Source organism: Dasypus novemcinctus, chromosome 1 (genome assembly GCF_030445035.2).
Source record: "Dasypus novemcinctus isolate mDasNov1 chromosome 1, mDasNov1.1.hap2, whole genome shotgun sequence".
NCBI classification, from domain to species: domain Eukaryota; kingdom Metazoa; phylum Chordata; class Mammalia; order Cingulata; family Dasypodidae; genus Dasypus; species Dasypus novemcinctus.
In genome coordinates this window covers 83,499,052-83,521,696 of record NC_080673.1, presented here as the reverse complement: position 1 = coordinate 83,521,696, position 22,645 = coordinate 83,499,052, and the positions used below count along the sequence as shown (strand labels likewise).

The 22,645-nt window shown below is 36.8% G+C and overlaps 1 protein-coding gene across 1 annotated transcript; it reads right to left on the bottom strand.

The window, feature by feature from the left end:
- Positions 1-11,841: 11,841 nt before the first annotated feature.
- LOC101440550 (actin, cytoplasmic 1) lies at positions 11,842-13,489 on the bottom strand. Its single transcript, XM_012518149.3, has one exon. It carries the CDS (start codon positions 13,432-13,434, stop codon positions 12,307-12,309), a length of 1,128 nt encoding a protein of 375 aa, XP_012373603.2. The 5' UTR covers positions 13,435-13,489; the 3' UTR covers positions 11,842-12,306.
- Positions 13,490-22,645: the final 9,156 nt, after the last annotated feature.

The following is a 22,645-nucleotide window of genomic DNA, read 5'->3' as shown; positions in this document are numbered from 1 at the left end:
GGGTTATAAGGTAAATGAAAACACACAATCAATATCTTGGTCTCCAGTCCATTCTTGTATATCACACCTGGTGAATGGTGTTCCCTGGTTGCTATCTATGTGATAGGGTATTCCTTACAAACTGCTGAGCCACTTTAACTCTTTTTTCTTAAATGAAATATACTTTATTTATTATCTTTTAAAAAATAGATACACATATCACACAAAATGTTACATTAAAAAGTATAAGAGGTTCGATCCCTATACCAGCCACATCCTCCCACATCAACAACTTCTTTTATTAGTGTGGTACATTCATTGCATTTGATGAAAAAATTTTGGAGCACTGCTGAAGAGCATTGATTAAAGTTTACATTGTGGTTTACACTCTCTCCCAGTCCATTCAGTGAGTTATGGCAGGCTACATAATGTCCTCGACTGACCCTGCATTATCATTCAGGACAACTCCAAGTCCAAAAAATGCTGCCATATCACACCTCATTTTCCTTGTCCCTGACTTCAGTAACTCTCATGGCCACTGTCTCCACATCAACAATACAATTTCTTGCATTGCTAGAGTCACAGCAATTCTACAGTAGAATACAGTATTTTTGAGTGGCTTGTTTCACCAGAAAAGTTTGAAGAGGGTCCATATTTGTATCTGGACAAACTAACACATAGCGTTTGCCAGAACTAAGAGACAACAGACCTATGTAATCTATTTGCCAGTTGCAAAGGTGTATGTTAGCTTTATGAATATGTTCACTGCTGTAAGGCACTGTTCATGGCTGAAGCCAAGAACAGGTCTCACAGTCTTGTATGATATGAAGTAAGTCAGATTACTTTATAGGAATGCCTAATGCTTTAGCCATGTGCCACCCCATGGTAGCTCCTTGATGGCCACTCTTTTTATGTTGCCATAGGGCTGGGAGGGGCAAGTCAGACAATCCATGCTAAAGCATCTGTCTCTTGATCCCCAAGACAGAGTGGTTGTTTGATATGTAGGGACATAATAAACAAATAGAGATACCTGGGACATGGAGGCGACTGTAAATTTCCTACCAGGGAGTGATATCCTATAATGAGTGAATTGTTACTTGACAATCTTTTTTTTTTTAAAGGAGAATTTACTTTTTTTAAAAAAAAGATTTATTTATTTATTTCTCTCCCCTCCCCCCATGCCCCAGTTGTCTGTTCTCTGTGTCTATTTGCTGTGTGTTCTTTGTCCACTTCTGTTGTTGTCAGCAGCACGGGAATCTGTGTTTCTTTGTGTTGCATCATCTCGTTGTGTCACCTCTCCATGTGCAGCACCATTCCTGGGCAGGCTGCACTTTCTTTTGTGCTGGGCGGCTCTCCTTACTGGACACACTCCATATGCATGGGGCTCCCCTTTGTGGGGGACACCCCTGCGTGCACGGCACTCTTTGCGTGCATCAGCACTGCACATGGGCCAGCTGCACACGGGTCAAGGAGGCCCGGAGTTTGAACCATGGACCTCCCATGTGGTAGTCGGACGCCCTAACAACTGGGCCAAGTCCGCTTCCCGACAATCATTTTTATACCTATGATTTATCCATAAGGTGAGACCCAAATATACAGTCCAGCTATCAGTACAGAGTGTGATAGGCCATGTTTCTCTGGTAATTACTATCTATGCTCCTTAATTCAGCCCATTGACTACTCTGTCCCAGCCTGGAGGCTAACCAAATGCTGTTAGTCTGTAGTTATATAGCTACAGTCACCCAGCTCTGGGTATTTCCTTTGCTAGACCCATCACTATACCACACATCATCAGGGACTGGTGGACCTCCTTTATGAACCACAGACAAGAAAGATGCAAGGGCTTCTACTTGTCGTGGACATTCTGGATCTTCAATAATTTAGGACCCAAAACCTGCTGCGAGTCCTGACTGAGCAGATTGATAGATAATATTTCCTTTAGTAATAAATATGCATGCCATTTCTTTATGGTTTATTGTTAAGCTTCTCCTGACTGGGTTCTGGTTAGCAGTCCCTCTATCAAGACTTCTATGGGATAAGCTGTTTTAACAGTTACAGTTTGGTCTTCAGTCATGATTCAATCTACTAGATACCCCAATCTATGGCTAACATTTTTGTGTGCTAGTACACAGTGTACTAGACTTCAGTTCCTTTACACATCTGTGAACAAAACTCTATAGATATCATGCCTGAAGGGTATTTCTTCCATAAGCCTCAGTTCTTGTACTTGGTACTTTCTGTTACTTCCAGCACATAAAGGTGTTGGAGTAAAGGGAAAAAAGAGTTTTGGCTTGTTAGAATAGGAGTTTAGCTTGTTAAAATGCCCTTTTCTCTTTGTTTTTCCAGTTCCAAGACTTCTCCCTTTTATAAGTGCATACAAAGGTTGGAGGACTTGGGCCAGATGGCGAATGGACATGCTCCAGGTCCTAAGAGCCCTATGAACACTTGTATTTGTTTATCTTTGGTAGGAATATGTTGCTGTAAGACTTTTTTTCTATTACATTATCTGGAATGTTCCAGGTCTTATTTGGCTAAGTGACACCAAGAATTTTACTGCTACCTCAAGCCCTTGAATTTTGCAGGACCAACTTCCCATCCTCTAGCTTTTAAGCCATGAAATATGATTGTTAAAACCATTTATGAATCTGCAAAGGTATCAAAGATCAGCATGATTTCATCAATATAATGAAATAGAACAACAGTTGATGGTAGGACAATCATTGGCAGGTCCCAGGCCACCATTCCATTACAGAGAGTCAGACTGATGGTGGGGCTGTGAATAGATCTTTGGGGTAGAGAGTGAAGGCCCATTGTTGACCTTCACACGTGAAGGCATTCTGATTTCGAGATTGAGGGTGGAAGGAAATACTAGTGTGAGAAGAACATGGACAGTTCTTACTTTAAGGCTCAGCTGGTCTAGGAGTTTGGTTATGTTAGGGACTGCAGCATGTATTGGAGATACAACTTTATTTAACTTCAGATAATTCACCATCATCTTCTAGGTGCCATCTGGCTTTTTTACTGAGCATAAAAGGCTGTTGAATGTACTTTGACCTAAGTGTGTAATTTGTACTTTTCTTAATTCATCCATTGTAGCAGTTATTTCTTGGTAACCATCTGGAAAATTGTATTGTTTGGTATACGCTATGCTCTGCAGCATTCCTAAGACCACTTAGCCCAGACTCATAAGACAACTTTAACTACATATATTCCCCAACATTGGTATGCAAAGTGTGGCCAATTAAGACATCAATTCCTAAAATGTTTTCTTGCTAGGAAAATATGTGTACTGTATATTTCTTGGGGGGTTAATTACTCACCCCAAGAACTATGCATGTTTGCGTTATGCATATGACAGATTTACCATATCCATCCACAGTAACCCATTGCCCTTGATGCTTCTCAGGATTTCCATAAATTAAAGTACATTCAGTTCCGATACTTTATGCCCATGTTTTTGGTTATTGTGGGGTGTTCCAAGTATAACAGAGAGCCATGTAAAATTATAGCTTCCCACCATATTGAGAGGGATAAATCAGACCAAAGAAAGACTCAGATAAGTCCAGCTTGGTGAGCAAAAGAGTGTTTAATAGGTGGGTTATGAGATGAAGTTCTTCACAAGGTGATAAATAGGAGCATGGTTGTAGCCTAAATCCTCATTTGTGGTGATGGGTAAAGAGTGTGGCATTTCCAAGGCTTGAGTCTTTCCTTGCTACAAGGTAAGAGGGAACTTTTATACTACATGTCTACATGTTATAGGGATGGCATGTGAGGGGGGAGAAAGATTAAAAAATGCAGAGCTCATGATAATCATGGAATGGACATTTATAGTGTTTCTCAGGAGTGCAGAAGTTACATTTTCACAGCTGACAGTAAAATGAGTATTTGCAATGTTTACAAGTAGGATTGAATTTAGGGAAGCTATTGATAAGAAGGTGGTCAAGCAGTTCACAGATCAGATTATTCTTAGAGTTACTGGGAGAGAAGTCTAAGCATACAGCTCAGAAGTCTAAGTCACAAGCTCAGAAACTGGTATTTCTCAAGTTGCTGTGTAACTATTAAGAAATGAAATTCAGCTGTGACTAGAAGAGGAAAGAACTGGAAGGATTGTGAGAAAATTCAAAGCCGTATATACTACATGTGGGGTCCAGTATATGGTGAGCTCCACATGCGGCCTCTGGTCATACTGTTGAGCTCCAACATTTAGGTAACCTTGGCCTTCTCATCAGAGATGGGCTCAGGAGGGATCTACTTCATAAGATCTCTTTCTTGTGAAGCTGTGGAATGACTGTGACAGCATCAAATATATCAGATTTTGTAAAATGCTGCTCAGGTTTTAATCTTTCCACAGAACAACCAATCCAGTGTTGGTTTTCTATAAATGTCCTCATGGGCTATACCCACTCTCAGGAAATCAGTCCACGTTTGATTGTATATTGCTCTGATGGGGCCTTTGACTGTTTGGCCTTTAGGCATTGGCCTTTAATTTCTGGAGGAAGGCCCTCTTTTGGCTCCTCCTGCTTTTTGCCCTTTTAATTATTTCCATATTCTGTCCCTATTTCCATCAAGGTCAGCAAGATTGGCCAAAAACTTTGTCTATAACATATACCTACTGTGCAAGCAAAAGGCTTAGAGGAGGAACTAGGGTAGGTACATATGATTATAATTGCTGTATCATCTTCATGGATAGAGACTTACAGCACCATATAATGTTCTTTTATGTCTCTCATAACAAATTTTTACTTAAAGTCTATTTGTCTATTAGAATAGACATGACAGCTTTCTTTTATTTACTATTTATATAGAATAAATTTTCCATATTTCCACTTTCATCCTATTTGTTTCCTTGGATCCATTCCTTGTAGACAACATGTCAATCTCTGCTTTTTGATTGGCGAGTTTAAATCATTTACATGGAAAGAAGTTACTGATAAGGAAGAATTTACTTCAATCATTTTACTGCATTAACTTTAAATTGTTTGGTTTTTGTAGGGTACTGTTTTGATTTCTTTCTTATTGATTTTTTGTATATTTCAAATTTATTTTCTTTATGATTGACCTGGGGATTATAATAAATTTCTTAAACTTACAATTATTTTAATTAATACAATCCTAATAGAGGACTTGAACATAACTAAAAACAAATAAATTTGATAGTATGTAAAAACATCCAACCTTAAACAGCAAAATACACATTTTTCTCAAGTACTCATTGGATATTCACTATGACAGATCATGTGTTAATTAACAAAACAATTCAATTAATTTAAAAGGTATATACAAACTCTCCTCCTATACAACTCTGTCCCTCCCCCTTTATGTTGTTGCTACAATACATATATTATGTTTCCTTTGGCATATAATTATGAGCATTGTTTCATCCATTTGACATTTAAATCATACTGAAAATGGAGGTGTTTCAAACCAAAAATATAAAAATGCTGTCTTTGTGTTTATCTAAATAGTTATCTTTACTAATGTTTTTATTTTACTTCATATAGTTTCAGGATATTGTCTAGTGTCATTTCATTTCTACCTGAAGGACTCCCTTTATCATTTTTTGTAGGGCAAGTCTACTAGTGGCAAACTCCCTTCATATTTTATCTATCTGATAATGTCTTGATTTCTCCATCAGTTTTGAAAGAAAATTTTGTTAGATATAGATTTATTAGTTGACTTTTTTCTTTCAGCACTTTAAATATGCCATCCCACTGCTTTCTAGAATCCATTGATTCTTATGGAAAAACATTTTTTAATCGATTGAGGGCTGTTTATCCATGATGAATAATTTCTTTCTTGCTGTTTTCAAGATTCTTTGACTTTGACAATTTGATTATAATGTGATCCAGTGTGTCTCTTTGTGTGTTTATCATTCTTAGAGTTCATTGAGCTTCTTGATGTATATATTCATATCTCTTTTTTATCAAACCAGTGAGTTTTCAACCATTATTTCTACAAAGAATCTACCTCCTCCTTTCTTCTCATCTTCTGCATCTTCATTTTGTTGGTGGTTCACTTCATGGTGTCCTGCAAATCCCTTATGTTCTGTTAATATTTTTAAGTTATTTTTTTTTTCATTCTCCTCCTCAGATTAGAAAATTTTCATTGACTTATATTTATATTCCCTTTTTTTTTCTTCTGCCTGCTCAAATTTGCTACTTGAGGGGAGCTGATGTAACTCAGAGGTTGTGGGCCTTCTCCCCACATACAAGGCCCAGGGTTCAATCCCTGGCCCTGATACCTCAGACAAAAAAAAAAAAAAGAAAAAGAAAAAGCAACTTCTTAGTGAATTTTCTATTTCTGTTATATTTATCCTTATTTTTTTAATATGATTTTGCATTGGTACACTAATTTCCTTATATAAGATATTATAGTTTTCTTTAAGAATGTCCATTTGACTTTATTTTAGTATCTGAAGATTGCTTAAAATCCTCTATGTGAGCATATATTTTTCTTGAACATATTAAGAATATTTATTTTAAAGCCATTTTCTACTAACTGTAATATATTAGGAATTTACACTTTCCTATTTTAAATGTTTTTGCATTACTTTTTTTCCTTCATAACTCTTTTCACTCTGTGTAACTTCTAAATTAGGAAAAGGTACTTACATAAAGACTGGCTATGGTGAAGTGGTTGTGGCTCAACTAATAGAGCATCCACCTACCATATGGGAGTTCCAGGGTTCAAACCCAGGGCATCCGGACCCATGCGGTGAGCTGGCCAATGTGCAGTGCTGCCACACACAAGGAGTGCCATGTCATGCCGGGGTGTCCCTCACATAGGGGAGCCCCATGCACAAGGAGTGTGCCCCACAAGGAGAACTGCCCTGCATGAAAAAAGCACAGCTGCCCAGGGGTGGCAACACACACACACAGAGCTGATTCAGCAAGATGATGCAACAAAAAAAAGAGACACAGATTCCTGGTGCCACTGAGAATGCAAGCAGACACAGAAGAACACAGCAAATGGACACAAGAAAGCAGACAATGGGGGAGAAGTGAGGGGGCAAGGGGAGAGAAATAAATAAAACAAATCTTAAAAAAAGACTAGCTATGAATATATGGGTCTTCAAGTGCTCCATTTTGATGTAAATCCACTTTTTTGTTGTTTTTGTTTTTGTTTTCTTTTTTTCTAATGATCAAACCTGAGATCCTTACTCTGACTTCCAGCAGTAAACTTGTCAACTACTAGTCTGTAGTTTTGGCCTGTAGCTATACCCTGACTGGCTAAAAAAGCTATACATTCTCAGTGTTAATTCACCTTTCCCACAAACCAATCTATTTATACCTATTGCGATTTCATTTCTCCCTCCTTCTGATGGGTTTTAACTTTCCAAGTACTTGAGTCTGAAAATGTTTGATATACTTTAAAGAGGATTTAACTTTGCACTTCAGTCTCATCCTACATCCAGTTTTGGAATTTAGCAACTACCTTGAGAAAATTGGCCATGTGTTTGAGTTCTTTCAAGCCTAAAATTTGATTACTCAGTTCCTGTATGACTGCCAAAAATCTACTGATTTCTTTCTTTCCAGGCTGAGTCTCCTGCCTGAGCTAAGAAATGTTCCCAGATTAAAAACAAAAAACAAAAAAACAAAAAACAAAAAACAACAACAACAAAAAATACCTGCAAATCCTTAGCACAGTTCTGAAACTGTCTCTCTCTTCTCCTTTTAGTCCTTTCTTTTGGAGCTCTCTAACATTTGAATCATATCTTAGTGTTGTTTATTTCAACTGTAATGTATTTGGCCTCACTATTTCTTTTCATCAGGAACATTTATCAGGCTTCATCTATTTTATATTAAGACAACATTTTCAAAAATTATATTTACTAGACAGAATTGTAGGTTAGCAGTTTTTTCTCTTAACACTTTAAGGATGATATTTTGTTATCATTTAGGTTTCATTGCTTGCAAATCAATTGAAATTCTTATTCTTGATGTTTTAATATTAGTATGTCAATGCTCTTTGGAGGTATTGAATGCTGTATTTATTTTCCTTTGGTTTTCAAAATTCCCCATATAATATGCCTAACTGAAGATTTTTTTTTAAAGTGTCCTGCTGAAAGTTTATAGCTCTTCTTAAATATGATGATGAGTTTTGTCAGTTTGGCCAATTCTCAGAAATTATTTCTTTAAATTTTGCTCTTGTTTCAAGTTCTTCTCCACTTCTGGGACTCTTATAACACCAAAATTAGACATTTAGGTGTCTCATATCTTTCATTATTTTCCGGTATTTTGGTTTACTTTCATTTATTCTACAGAAATAAATGAAAATGTTAGTATTTTCAAACTTGCCATTTAATTCCATGAACTTTTAAAATAAGATTAACTTTCAACTTTTTAAATCTATCAGATATCTCTAAACCATGTATAAAGAATGATCAGTTCCCTCCTCATCTTTGGTCTGTCTTTGTTTTCTTTTAGTTTTAAAGAAAATCTTTGTATCCCAAGTTGTGATTGGTCAGGTAGCCACATGAGCCTATGGAAAACCCTCTACAAGTTCCCATTATTTTATTCAGAGTTTTAGACTAGAAAATCCTTCAAGGATCAGTGTGTTTACAGCTCAGTAACCTTTTCACTGTGGTATTCCCTTTTCTCTCATACATTGGTCATATCAATCCTTTTTCTTTGGTAGCCCTTTGGTGTTCCAAAAGCAATCTAATCTGCCACTGAGGAAGTAAAATTACCCTTGCACTTTGCCTATTGCCAAAATTTAGAGCATCAAGTTCCCTGTAAAAAAAAAATGAAATATCTCACCCCTTTTTTTCTGTTTGAATTTAACTATGAAAAAGATTAATTAAATTTTAAATATAAATATCATGCACTGGATATATATGCTGTGATACAATTTATAGAGCTGTTAACTATATGTCACTAGATCTATGTCCTTTCATTATCTTATTTTTAACAAAAGTTTTAAAAAATATATCTTCAAGGAATTTAATATTTTAATTGTTAGAATTCAATTTAATAAATATTAATTCATTTTTTGGTCTTTATTTATTTTTTTAATGTTACATTAAAAAACTATGAGGTCCCCATATACCCCACACCGCCTTCCTCCCCCCATAACAACAACCACTTCCATCATCATGAGACATTCATTGCACTTGGTGAATACATCTCTGAGAACCACTGTACCCCATGGTCAATGGTCCACACCATAGCCCACACTCTCCCACAGTCCACCAAGTGGACCATGGGGGACATACAATGTCCAGAAACTGTCCCTGCAGCACCACCCAGGACAACTCCAACTGCCTAAAATGCCCCACATCACATCTCTTCCTCCCACTCCCTACCCCCCAGCAGCCACCATGGCCACTTTCTCCACACCAATGCCACATTTTCCTCAATTACTAATCACAATAGTTCATGAATAGAATATCAGTAAGTCCACTCTAATCCATACTCTATTCCTCCGTCCTGTGGACCTTAGAATTGTTGTGTCCACTCCACATCTATATCAAGAATTGCTGGATGCAATTCTGCTTTCAGTTGTAGGAACTCTTGACTCCGTGCTTTGGTGGTTGACCTCCATGTTAGCTGAGTGGGATAAGTCCAATAATCCAGAGTGTAGGAGTTGCAAGTCTGTTGAGGTTCAGGGCCTGGCTATCACATGGTCAGTCCAGAGATTCAGGTACCCTGGGTATATATTAAACCCCAGCACCGACTATAGTTCCAGTAAAAGTAACAGGAAAGACTTGTGGACAAAAATCACATCTGAGTCTAGCTCCATCATAGAGAAACTCAAACTCCAAAGTAGGGCCAACTGACATGGCACTGAACTCCATCTGCCATGACCATAGAACCTGTGGGTCTCCCTAGCCCTCAGAGGAACCAATACCTGGGGTTGTATCTACTTTATCTGTCTCTGGGACTCTACTGAGGTGTGCATAAGGGCAACCCCTCTGATAACCTCCCGGCTCTTTTTGGAGACTTATAGCTAAATAAATTCATTTGTCCTTTGCATTTCCCCCTTTTATTCAGGTCAAAAAGCATTTTTAACTCCTGGTATTATATGTAGACTGCAATATTCTGCTGGTTCAAGTTGACCCTTTTATTTAAGGTCATTTTCTAGTTACATCATCAGCTGGTACTTGGTAGTAATCCCTCGGCACCAGGGATGCTCATCCCTGGGAGTCATGTCCCATGCTGGGGGGAAGGCAACACATTTACATGCTGAGTTTGGCTTCAAGACTGGCCACATTTGAACAACACAGAGGCTCTCAGGAGATAACTCTTAGGCACCCTGAAGCTCTAGGCCTTGTTCTTATTTCAGGTGCATAGGTTCACAATCATAGGGCTCATTGTTGGACATTCCTTCTTTTTTGGTCTTTGCCGTTGCACTTGGTAGATTGTTCCTGTTCCTTTAGGGACTGTGATAGAGCTCCCCTGGCTAGGAACTCAGCACTCCCCCAGTTGTTGTTTTTAATTGTAACCACTATGAAAATATCCAAACATTTTTATATACCCTGGATATATGCCCTGTAGAACTCCCTGTCAACCATGTGTCCCCTATCAATAACATCCCACCCCAGTATTCCTCCCCTGTCATTATTGAACCTCTCTGTGATCTGAAACTTCCTGAAGAATGAAGCCCAATAAATTTCCAGGTTCCGTTAATAGTAAAATGGAATATAGTGATGAGTTTAAAGGTTAGATATAGAATACATATTAATTTAGAAAAATTAAGGTAAAAATTAATTGGGGTATCAAAAAATTTAAAATGCAAAAGCTTTGTTTTTGATATTTTGCCTTCTGTCACTGCAGTAAGTTTTGCCATGTATGCAAATTGGCAAGGCAACTACTTCCATCTTTTCCTCAGTGTCTACATCCTTTCTTTTTCTTTTTTTTCCTAGTTATTAAGCTTATCTTCACAAAAGTCTTAGATCACAGTGATTCATATATACAATATACAGTACTCCCAAATATCCAACATAAAACCTTTTTCTCTTCCGCAGCAATAATCTTTTTACATATTCATACTATATTCACTGAAACTGATGTACAGATATTGAGACAAAAGCTTTCAAACAAGGTAACATTTGGGTTTACATTGTGGTTTATATTTTAGACTATACAATTTTCTAAATTTTTAGTTATCTTATGTTTTTCATTATGATTTACATTTTAGCCTATCAGCTCCTATTTGGTGTAATTTAACATGTCTTATATCCATCCTTGCATAATCTTGTGGAACACTTCAATTGCCCACACAGTTACATTGGTTCCATCTATTCAATACCTCTTTCCCCCTCCCCTTAGGACCCACAGTGACAGTCAATCTTCATTCCTTGAAGGGCCATGTTCTAAGATACTTGCAACAATGCTGAGGTCTTGACATACTCAACTGCCCTAATTCATTTTTATCTTGGTGACAGGTTTAAAAATACTGATTTTAAAAATGTATGCTTATATCTCTCTTTTTCATTTCCTCTCTTTTTCCTAGCCTTATTTTCCTATTCCATCATTTTTTCTCCCTCTTTTATAAGTCTTTCTTTCTTCTTCTACTTTGTTTTTATTTCTTTCATGGCAAATATATATTAATGAAAATGGATAGGCAAAATATATTTTAATATTGTCAAATTCTAAGCAATTGCTTCATATGTCTTAAAAACTGCTGAGAATGTTTCTGCTAGTATTAAAAATTTGTCATCTTTTTTTTTTTTTTTTTTTTTTTTAAGGTGTGCACTTTTATTGAACTGGTCTCAAGTCAGTGTACAGGTAAGCCCTGGCTGGCTCTGCAACACAACCAACTCCCAGGGAGACCAAAAGCCTTCATACATCTAAAGTTAGGGGACCAAAAGTGGGCCAACGCCGGCTGACCGCTCAAAATAAAAAAATTAAAGAACAAGTATTAAGGCGGAAGATTTAACAAAAAAAAAAAATTTTGGATGACACATAATTTACACGAAAGCAATGCTGTCACCTCCCGTGTTGTGACGTGGGCAAGGACCGGGCCCCCTTCTCAGGGAGAAGGGGGCGGCTTTGGGGAAGGCAAGGAACTTCCTGCAACAATGCGTCTCGTGTATTTGGAATGACTGTTTAAAAAAAAAACACACACACACACACACAACGTACAATCAACGTCCTCAGCCACGTTTGCAGAACTTTGGGGGATGTTTGCTCCAACCGACTGCTGTCACCTTCACCGTTCCAGTTTTTAAATCCTGAGTCAAGCGCCAAAAAACAAAAAAATTTAAAAAAAGAAAAAAAAAAAAAAAAAAAAAAAATAAAGCCATGCCAATCTCATCTCGTTTTCTGCGCAAAAGTTAGGTTTTGTCAAGAAAGGGTGTGTGACGCAACTAAGGTAACAGTCCGCCTAGAAGCATTTGCGGTGGACGATGGAGGGGCCGGACTCGTCGTACTCCTGCTTGCTGATCCACATTTGCTGGAAGGTGGACAGCGAGGCCAGGATGGAGCCGCCGATCCACACCGAGTACTTGCGCTCAGGGGGGGCGATGATCTTGATCTTCATCGTGCTGGGAGCCAGCGCCGTGATCTCCTTCTGCATCCTGTCGGCGATGCCGGGGTACATGGTGGTGCCCCCGGAAAGGACTGTGTTGGCGTAGAGATCCTTGCGGATGTCCACGTCACACTTCATGATGGAGTTGAAGGTAGTTTCGTGGATGCCACAGGATTCCATGCCCAGGAAGGAGGGCTGGAAGAGCGCCTCGGGGCAGCGGAACCGCTCGTTGCCGATGGTGATGACCTGCCCGTCGGGCAGCTCGTAGCTCTTCTCCAGGGAGGAGGAGGACGCGGCGGTGGCCATCTCCTGCTCGAAGTCCAGGGCGACGTAGCACAGCTTCTCCTTGATGTCGCGCACGATCTCGCGCTCGGCCGTGGTGGTGAAGCTGTAGCCGCGCTCCGTGAGGATCTTCATGAGGTAGTCGGTCAGGTCGCGGCCAGCCAGGTCCAGACGCAGGATGGCGTGGGGCAGCGCGTAGCCCTCGTAGATGGGCACGGTGTGGGTGACGCCGTCGCCGGAGTCCATGACGATGCCCGTGGTGCGGCCGGAGGCGTACAGCGACAGCACGGCCTGGATGGCCACGTACATGGCCGGCGTGTTGAAGGTCTCGAACATGATCTGCGTCATCTTCTCACGGTTGGCCTTGGGGTTCAGGGGCGCCTCAGTCAGCAGCACGGGGTGCTCCTCGGGGGCCACGCGCAGCTCGTTGTAGAAGGTGTGGTGCCAGATCTTCTCCATGTCGTCCCAGTTGGTGACAATGCCGTGCTCGATGGGGTACTTGAGCGTCAGGATGCCCCTCTTGCTCTGGGCCTCGTCGCCCACGTAGGAGTCCTTCTGGCCCATGCCCACCATCACGCCCTGGTGCCGCGGGCGCCCCACGATGGACGGGAACACGGCCCGGGGGGCGTCATCGCCCGCAAAGCCGGCCTTGCACATGCCGGAGCCGTTGTCGACCACGAGGGCGGCGATGTCGTCATCCATGGCGAGCTGCGGGCGGCGGGTGGAACCGGTGGCGGCGGCGGAGCGGCGAGGGGCTGTGTCAAAAATTTGTCATCTTTAATTGCAATCATCAAATAACATTCTATTATGAATTTATATGTTAGGTAAAACATACATTCAAAAAATATCATATTTTGATTGCATTTATCTTTTACTCATGAAAACATTCTGAAAGTTACTTAATCTTTTTGGACCTCAGTTATCTCAAATTTAAAATGAAGGACTGTATTGAGAGATCATTGACATCCCTTTAAACTCTAAAATTTGTGCCATATTTTGGACCAATTGTTACATATAAATTTCTTAAAATATATTTACCATACGCTTGTTACTTATTTCCATATACTAGAATCAAGATCATCACTTTGATTTCCTTCTTACTTATAGAGAGAAAACATGCCAAAAAATGTGTGTCAGATGTGTGTCTGTGTCAATGCTTCAATTGAAGACATAATTAAACATAGTATTAAAACATAATGTTGAAAAAAAACATTAAATTTAATGATTTGTTTAATTTAATTAATATCCCCTTTATTTACTGCAATGGTTCAAGAATCAATAAAAATTTATTTGACATTTTGTAGTCATACACTACCATGAACAAACTCCTTCTTAGGGACTTCCATAGCTAAAATTGACTGAAACAAAGGTGGATCAGTGACATGATGAAGGGGTATCAATAGCCCAATCATTACTTTGTGTTCCTGGGTAAAGGTAAATTATAATAATTATTTTTCAAATATGGAAAAATGGAGATGTTATCAATTACCTTACTAGTTGTTAACATTACATAAGAAGAGATATGTTATACAGCTCAGTGGTTAATAATGGAGAAGAACAAGAAGGACTTTAACCACTTACCATATTCTATATAACTGCCAAAAACCTACCTTTGCTGCTACCTGGTGGTTCAGCTTTGTCATATTTTCATGAATTATCTGTGTGCCCTTTCAATAGTACTTATCATCATTATAATTTGAAACTTGTTTCAAATGATGTGTGTATAGGGGTTATTTCTAAAGTCTTGTATTTTTCACTGAGATTTCTTTATGAGATATTACCTAAATTGATCTATACATTAGGTACCATATTTAGCTTCTAAATGGTTTTTCGTCTTTTCCAATACAGAATACACAGTAAATACAATATACACTTCACATCACTAAACTTATTTAAATAATGTGTCCAACTCTGAAAACAATTTCAACATTGATAACTATCATAGTTTGCCAGGGTTGCTATAAAAGATACCACAGACTTTTCAGCTTAAACAAAAGGAATATATTTTCTCAGCTTGAAGACTAGAAATCCAAAATTAAGGTGTCAACAGGATTGTGTTTTTCCGAAGTCTGTAACCTTCTGGTGGTGGTTGCTGGCAAACCATAACTCAGTCTCTACCTTTCTCACATTGTAATCTGTCTCCTGTCTCCTTCTTCTGACTCTATCCAAATTCACCCTGCTTATAAAGACTACAGTCATGCTGTATAAGTTTCCCTCATCTTAACTAATAACATCTTCAAAGTCCTTATTTACAAATGGGTTCACATCCATTGGACTAGAAATTAAGATTTGAAAACCTCTTTGTAAAGGATATAATTCAAGCCATAAGAGGGACCAAATAATTCAAAGAAGACTTTGTGCCAATTTCTATGGAAATGTTTGATAAATCTTATTTAGAGGCATTTATTTTAATATATTTTAAGTTGCTTTTCTTAAATACCATGCCTAATATATTTGTTGGATAATGCTTGCTTATATTCACATTGCCTTTACTCACAAATGACATCAGTAAAGGAGAAGAATATAACACTATAATGATAAATTTCTTAAATTTGAAACATAAACATTTTCTTTGCATTAACTCTATTTTATACCATTTGTGTAGATTATGCAAAAAAAAAGCCATCATACAAATCTTCCTGTGTTCCTACTATCAACATTTGTAGCAAAAAAAAACCAAAAAAAAAAAAACCTATCAGAAGTGGAACGAACAATCTTAAATAAGTTAAATTACCCAGATGTTCTCTCTTATTATAGTTTTTTTCCCCCCCACAATTGGGTAATATGAAGAGCAGGTGGTTGGCTAAACCCTGGCAAAAATGTAGAGAAGATGCATATTTCTTTAAATTTTATAAATTTTTCCAACTCAGCTCTTTTTCCAATAGCCACAAATCTTCCTGAAAATCCGTATTTCTTTCTAAGCTGCTTTAATTCAAGAAAATTGTATTTTAGCTGATTTCATATCTGGATCTTTGCTACACACACACACACACACAAACTGTTCTATGGTCACTGTGTTATAAGTGTGATCCAAAAACAAACTGTTTGCCATCAGTCTTAACCCAAAATATATTGTTTATTTCTTGCTAAACTGCCAACCCTGTTTAAGTTCACTGCTAAAAATTTTGAAAATGTCATTTGTTGCTAAAAATATTTTAATATTTTTAGAAAAATTTCCTGATTCTCTTTTTTTTTTTTCTTTGCATCATGAAGAAACCCCTTATCAACAGCCTGAAGAATAATGCATACAATATAAAAATAAAATCTTTCTCTTAAACTCAGATATGCTATTTAAATTATAAATATCCAGCACTTCATAAAATGCCCAGATTGTTGTAGATACCTATTCTAAATATTTTGTAGCTGAGGTCGATGATCAATGATGTTCATCAGAAGTAAGTCATTTTAATTACTGAATGGAAATGTTTTATTCAGGAAATGGGAGATATTTAGTATTTACATTTAGCAATAGCTCTTTTGAAATTAAGCACAGGAAATTGAGTATGTGCTAAGATATATTTAATTTTGTATTTCTGAAGATTTTAATATTTGGGTTCTGTAAAATTTGTCTTTTTCTAAGAGAGTGATCATAAGTTAAATAATTGAAGTGTTTTCTCTGAACTAAAAAAAGGAAAGAAAATCAGTAAGTTGGGGGTTCACAACATTTTCTTAAAGGGTCAATAATAAATGTTCTATGGATTCTGAGCTATAAGGCCTATGTTGTGACTATTTAACTCTACCACTGTAGTGCAAAATCTCCCTAGGACAACTGGTAAAAAATGAGCAGGGGTGTGACTCAATAAAAATGTTGAAAAATAGACATGTGGGCTTGATTTGTTCCATGGGTTTTAATTTGCCAGTCTCAATTATAAACGAATGTGTCAACCATATTAGCTAGCTTAATGCTGAATGCATTTTTAAAATGAGAAATATTGGTTAATATTTCCCTCTTTTCCTTTATTCAGCATTCAGATGCAAAATATCCCATTATTCTTAAGATTATTTATATTGCCTTTTATTAGTTTCACAGAAAACTATTGTAAAAGGATTTCCAATTAAAATAATTCAAGGAGATTTAAAAAAAGTGAATTGAACACCAAAAAGCTAAAATAAAATAAATAATTCAAGTAGAAAGCAGAGGTGTTAAATATTGAAATGTAAGTGACAAGGAAATAGGAAACTTCTGTACATTACAAATTGTTAATGAATTTTAAAGTATCAAGTTAAATCTATATTATAGAACCACCTCCACTCTTCCCCATCATGAAGAAGTATTGTTTCTAACAAAGTAAGAACTTTAAATTTATATATCCTTAAAGTAATTTTACACAATAGATTAGCTACCTATAGTTTTATTTTTATCTTAACTTCATTTATTTTCCCATGTTTTATGTTTAAAAATATAACCTTTCTGTGTTTTAGAACTGAAAGAATTCAAAGATGAAAACTGTATCACCCTGATGCAGGATTTTTTTTTTTACATAATGAGAATTAATTTGTAATTCCATGAGTCATCAGAGCATAAAATTAAATAAATAGAAATTTGCTACAAAAAGTAGCATGTCATAACATACCATGTCATTGCATATTTTCAGAATACTATTACTACAAGTAAAATAAACTTATAATTTGATAAATAAAAGTATCATTCCCAGATAATGATTGCTTTCTTTTCTAAAGTTCTAAGATTAATATTGTGAAGGACTTGTAGTTAAAAGAATTATTTGCAGTTGCAATGATACGTAGCAAGGTTTTAGATTCTAACTCTGAGATAACTTGATTTAGCAACTTATAAGGTAATTCTCAGGTAAATCCTATAAGCTTTGTTATAAATGTGCTTATTACTTGTTCTTTTCTAGTTTTCAACCTTGAAGAATTATTTTATTTAAGAAAGAAACTATAAACAGTCATCACATTTATAAATGTCTTTTTGCTGGCACTAAAGATAAATAATTTTATTAGTTTTTTAAAATGCAAATCTATAAAAACTAACAAAACTGTTGGCTACCTACAAAATTTAAAAATCATATTTTTATTTTCTCAATCCTTAATTGAAATTAAGTTCCTAGCTTAAATTAAGTAATTAATATAATGATTATTGGATCTAAGATTTTAGTGGTGGTAACTAAATTATTTATCAAAAAGGTTTTCACAATTGTATTGATACATAACTTATTCTAACAGCATGTTTTGTTCTTTATTTGTAACATAAAGGCTTAACAGTATCATAGGTGGAAGTAAAAGAATATAATTTTGAGTTGTATACAATGCCCTCAGAAATGGATGAAACATATGAATTATGATCATTTATACTCATAAATGTCCATGATTATCTATTGATGTATATATGTAGTGATTCTCTTAAAAATGTTAGATGCTATGGATTCACCAATCAATTGAGCTGTGATAATAATGTTAGCTATTACAGTTTTGAAAAATATCTATGAAAAAATTAGAATTCTAGTTTACACTGTTGAACATATTAAGCCAGTGAGACAATATTTGCATATGGTAATAAGTGGAGGACCAACCATGTTCAGTTTTTCCATAGAGCAAATTATTTTTCAATATCATCCTAAATAATTCATTTTTTCATATTGATTTATGATCTTATCTTTATCAAATATAAAAAGATCTATAGTTGAGTTTATGTTCTATTTTATATTCTTTCTGTCCATCTCACATCAAATCCTCATTGTTTGAATTAGCGTAACATTAAATTTGCTATGTGTATACATGTGTAGAGTTGGGTGTGTGAGTGTACATCAATATAAATATATACAGTCATGTACATTTAGCTAAAAGACAAATACACCTTTTTACCCATCTTTGTAAAGTGTCAACAGCTATTTATGGATTTCATTTATATAAATACATGCATATGCATTTTTAGTTTGCTAAAGGCTGCAAAGGCAATATACCAGAATTAGGTTAACTTTTACAAAAGGAATTTTTAAACTTAAAAGCCTACAGTTTAGAAGCTGAGAAAAATGTTCAAATCAAGGCATCAATTGATGCGCTTTCCCCAAAGACATTGCTGCCGGCAATCCTGAACTCCAGTCACATGGCAGGGTACAACGGTGGTGTGTCTGCTGTCCTCCCTTCTCCTCCAGGTCTTGTTGCTTTCAGCTTCTGGCTTCCTCCAGTTTTCTCTCTGTTCCTATGGCTCTCTCTCCCCCAGATTTCATGATGTCAGCTTCTGGTTTACAGGAATTTCTCTCTCAGCTTCTGGTGGTTTCTCTCTGCTTCTGTGGCCACATTTCTCTACACTCATCCATTTTTAAAGGACCTCGGCAAGAGGATTAAGACCAACCTGGGTGACAGCTTACTGAGGTAGTTTAATCAAACAGTCCCACCTACAATAGGTTCACAGCCACAGGAATGGACCAGTTTTGAGCACATGAGCACACGATTTTCTTGGGTATATACAAACTGAAATTACAAAAAAAAAACCCACACGTGTGTGAAATGACATGTATATATGAATTCATATTATATTCATATATATATGAATAACTTTTGTTTTGAAGTTTTAGAAATTAAATAGCATGAACTGTAAAGCCATTATTTCATCCCTTAATTATTAAAACTGTAAAGATTTTGCAATAAATTTTTTTAAATTTTTTGTCTAAGAAAAATTTAAACATCAATATTTTTTACAAATATGTTTTGCATCTTATTTTTCTAAATTTTATTAGAGTTTATTTCAACTATTACTGCTATGGATCTTTGTAGGTTGAGATTTTATCCACCACATGTAAAGCAGTCCCTGATTTGTATATTTTTTAGAGGCAATCACAACATCTCCCAACAATGGCAGTGTTTTCTTCCATTTTATCTTCACAATACCAATGTATTTTGCGTTTCTTCTATCATTATACATACTCTATATCACTGGTCAGACTCAATAAATGTTTCTTCCCATTATTCTTGCAACATACCTGGATTATGTTCTCTACTGTCATTGTTCTGAGTCAGTATATGACTGAAAATATTTTTATCATGTCTTCATAATTTGGGTCAATATAAAATTCTAGTTTCAACTGTTTACACATAGCAGCAAGTATGGATCTGTTATTCCTTGAGATAAGGGAAATGAACAAGATGTCCCTATGATTACACTGCCTGTCTGCCTTCAAGCACTTTCTAGACTACAGCACAGTTAGGTAGAATTCAAGCAAAGCACCAAAGTATTGCTGAATTTTGCAAATTGAGATTGAATATTTGAAAGTCTGAGAGAGCTGGAATTCATGGGGTAGAGTAAGGGAGGAAGACTGCATAACAAATACAGAATTCCTCAAAGTCATATAGGGATCCCCTTGATTCTGCTCCTGAAAATTAGGTTGAAACTCCCTGAGGTCAGCAAAAATATAGAGGAGCTGTGAACTGAAAAATTCTCAAAGATCACGTAGGGTCAAAGATATTCAAATTCCAGTAAGTTAGAAGAGAGATCATTGTTGGCATTTAGTATAGACCACAGAAGCATCAACACAGTATTAGAGGAGCTAAGCTCACTCTAGAATTAAGGCTAATATTGATCTGCCTGCCAAAAATTTAAACCACAAATGTATCAAGGTAATCTTCTAGTAGCTTGACTGACTGCCAAAATATACTTCAACACTTCTTAAAGGAAAACAACAAAAAGTTTTAAATGCTATAATATAGAAAAAAAATTATGAGATATATAAAAATCAGTAAAATCTGGCCCTGAGTAGGGGAAATATCAGTTAACAAAAACAGATTATAAATTGACAGTGATGTCAAAATGAATGTTCTATGATATTAAATGAACATCACAAATGTGTTTATATATCTAAGGAAAAAAATGCATGAGAAAATTAAGATAGAAGTGGAAGATATTAAATAAAAGACCAAGTAAAACCTCTAGAGATAGAAAACATGAAAAAAAACCACAAAAACTAAATGACTAATGAAAATGTTTGACACTGGAAAATAAAAGATCAGTAAATATGATGATGTAACTATATAAACCATACTAACCTGATCTTTCCAACATCATAGACTTAGTTGCAACAAGGCACCCTTCAATGCTAAGTGGTCACACATGATTAGTATTACTGTATTGCATAGCATATATTATAAAATCATTGCATCATTACAGAAAGTCCTAATTGGAAATACTGGAACACACTAAAGTACAAAGAGAAACTGAAATGTCCAAAGTAATTAGGTTATAGATATATAGATACAGGTGATAGAGCTAGAGCTAGAATATGGTAGGTAGGTAGGTAAGTAGGTAGATGATAGTTAAAATCAGTGTCTCAGTGTCCCATGAGATAACATCAAGTAATCTAGCATACATGTAATGAGGTTCCCAAATGATGGTGGTGAGCAGAAAAATATTTGAAGAAATAATAAGTTAAAATATTCCAAATTTGATAAATACTATAACACACTGGTCTAAGAAGAGCAATGGACAAAAATTGCTAATGGACAAAAAACAACAAAAAGGAAAAAATTCATAAAAGCTTTTGGAATGTGTATTACTCAGTCAAAGGGTTTCTGGTGCAAAGTACCAGAAATCTGTTGGCATGTATTAAGGATATTTATCTGTGGTAGAAGCTTATAGTCACAAAGCCTTAAAGAGTCCTACTCAAGGTACCATAGGAAGTACTTTCTCAACCAAAGTCACTTGCCACATTTTAGAACAAGATGTGGGCTATGTCTGTGAGGGTTCATCCATCCTTCTTCCTCTTGAGGCTCTGTGGGCCACGTTTCTTCTGATCTCACCTGTAGACTGGCCTAAGGCTCTTTTCTCGGGGGCTTCTCAGCTGTTCTGTTCTCTTCAGCTGCAAACTATCAGGCCCATCTTTCTTCCCGGGGCCTCTGCCATGTCTATGGGGCTGTCTCTCTTCCTGTTTTTTTTTTCTTATCTGTGTATCTACTTCCATATTCATGATTGAGCATCCATTTATATAAACCACCAAGGGGTGGGGACTCAACACTGCATACCCTAATGATGTGGTCGAATCAAAGCCCTAATCTTTTTTTTTTTAAAGATTTATTTATTTATTTAATTCCCCCCCTCCCCCGGTTGTCTGTTCTCTGTGTCTATTCGCCGCGTCTTGTTTCTTTGTTCGCTTCTGTTGTCGTCAGCGGCAAGGGAAGTGTGGGCGGCGCCATTCCTGGGCAGGCTGCACTTTCTTTCACGCTGGGCGGCTCTCCTTATGGGGCGCACTCCTTGTGGGGCTCCCCTACGTGGGGGACACCCCTGCGTGGCACGGCACTCCTTGCCCGCATCAGCACTGCGCATGGGCCTGCTCCACACGGGTCAAGGAGGCCCGGGGTTTGAACCGCGGACCTCCCATATGGTAGACGAACGCCCTAACCACTGGGCCAAGTCCGTTTCCCGAAAGCCCTAATCTTGATTTCATAAAGTAAAAGCTAAACCTCTGAATTTAATGCAATCATAGGGGTCTCAAGTGCATATTAACACACCAGTTTAAAACACAGTCAAGATATTTTTTTGAAATTCGTAAATAGTGTCAAACTGTCACAGGGTACAAAGAGATACTTTACATACTATATTAGTTTCTTAGGGTTGCCTACCTAAGAAAGTATCCTACCAAATTACCACAAACTAGGTGGCTTAAAACAATAGGAATGCATATCTCATAGTTCTGTAGGCTAGAAGTCTAAAAGTGTCAGCAGGACATCTGTTGATGTCTGAAGGAAAGAATCTGTTCCATGCCTCTCTCCTGGCTCTCGCAATGCCTTTCTGGCAATCTATGGCATTCTCTACTTCACAAGTCACCTTATGTTCTCCCCTCTATAACTCCATATACAAATTTCTTCATTCTTTTGCATGTATATGTGTACCTATATTTGTATACATGGTCATATTTATATATATACATATACACACTGACAATATATACATGTACATATATAT

Bases quoted from the DNA above. Each gene is read 5' to 3' on its own strand.
- LOC101440550 (XM_012518149.3), bottom strand. From the start codon at position 13,434: ATGGATGACGACATCGCCGCCCTCGTGGTCGACAACGGCTCCGGCATG.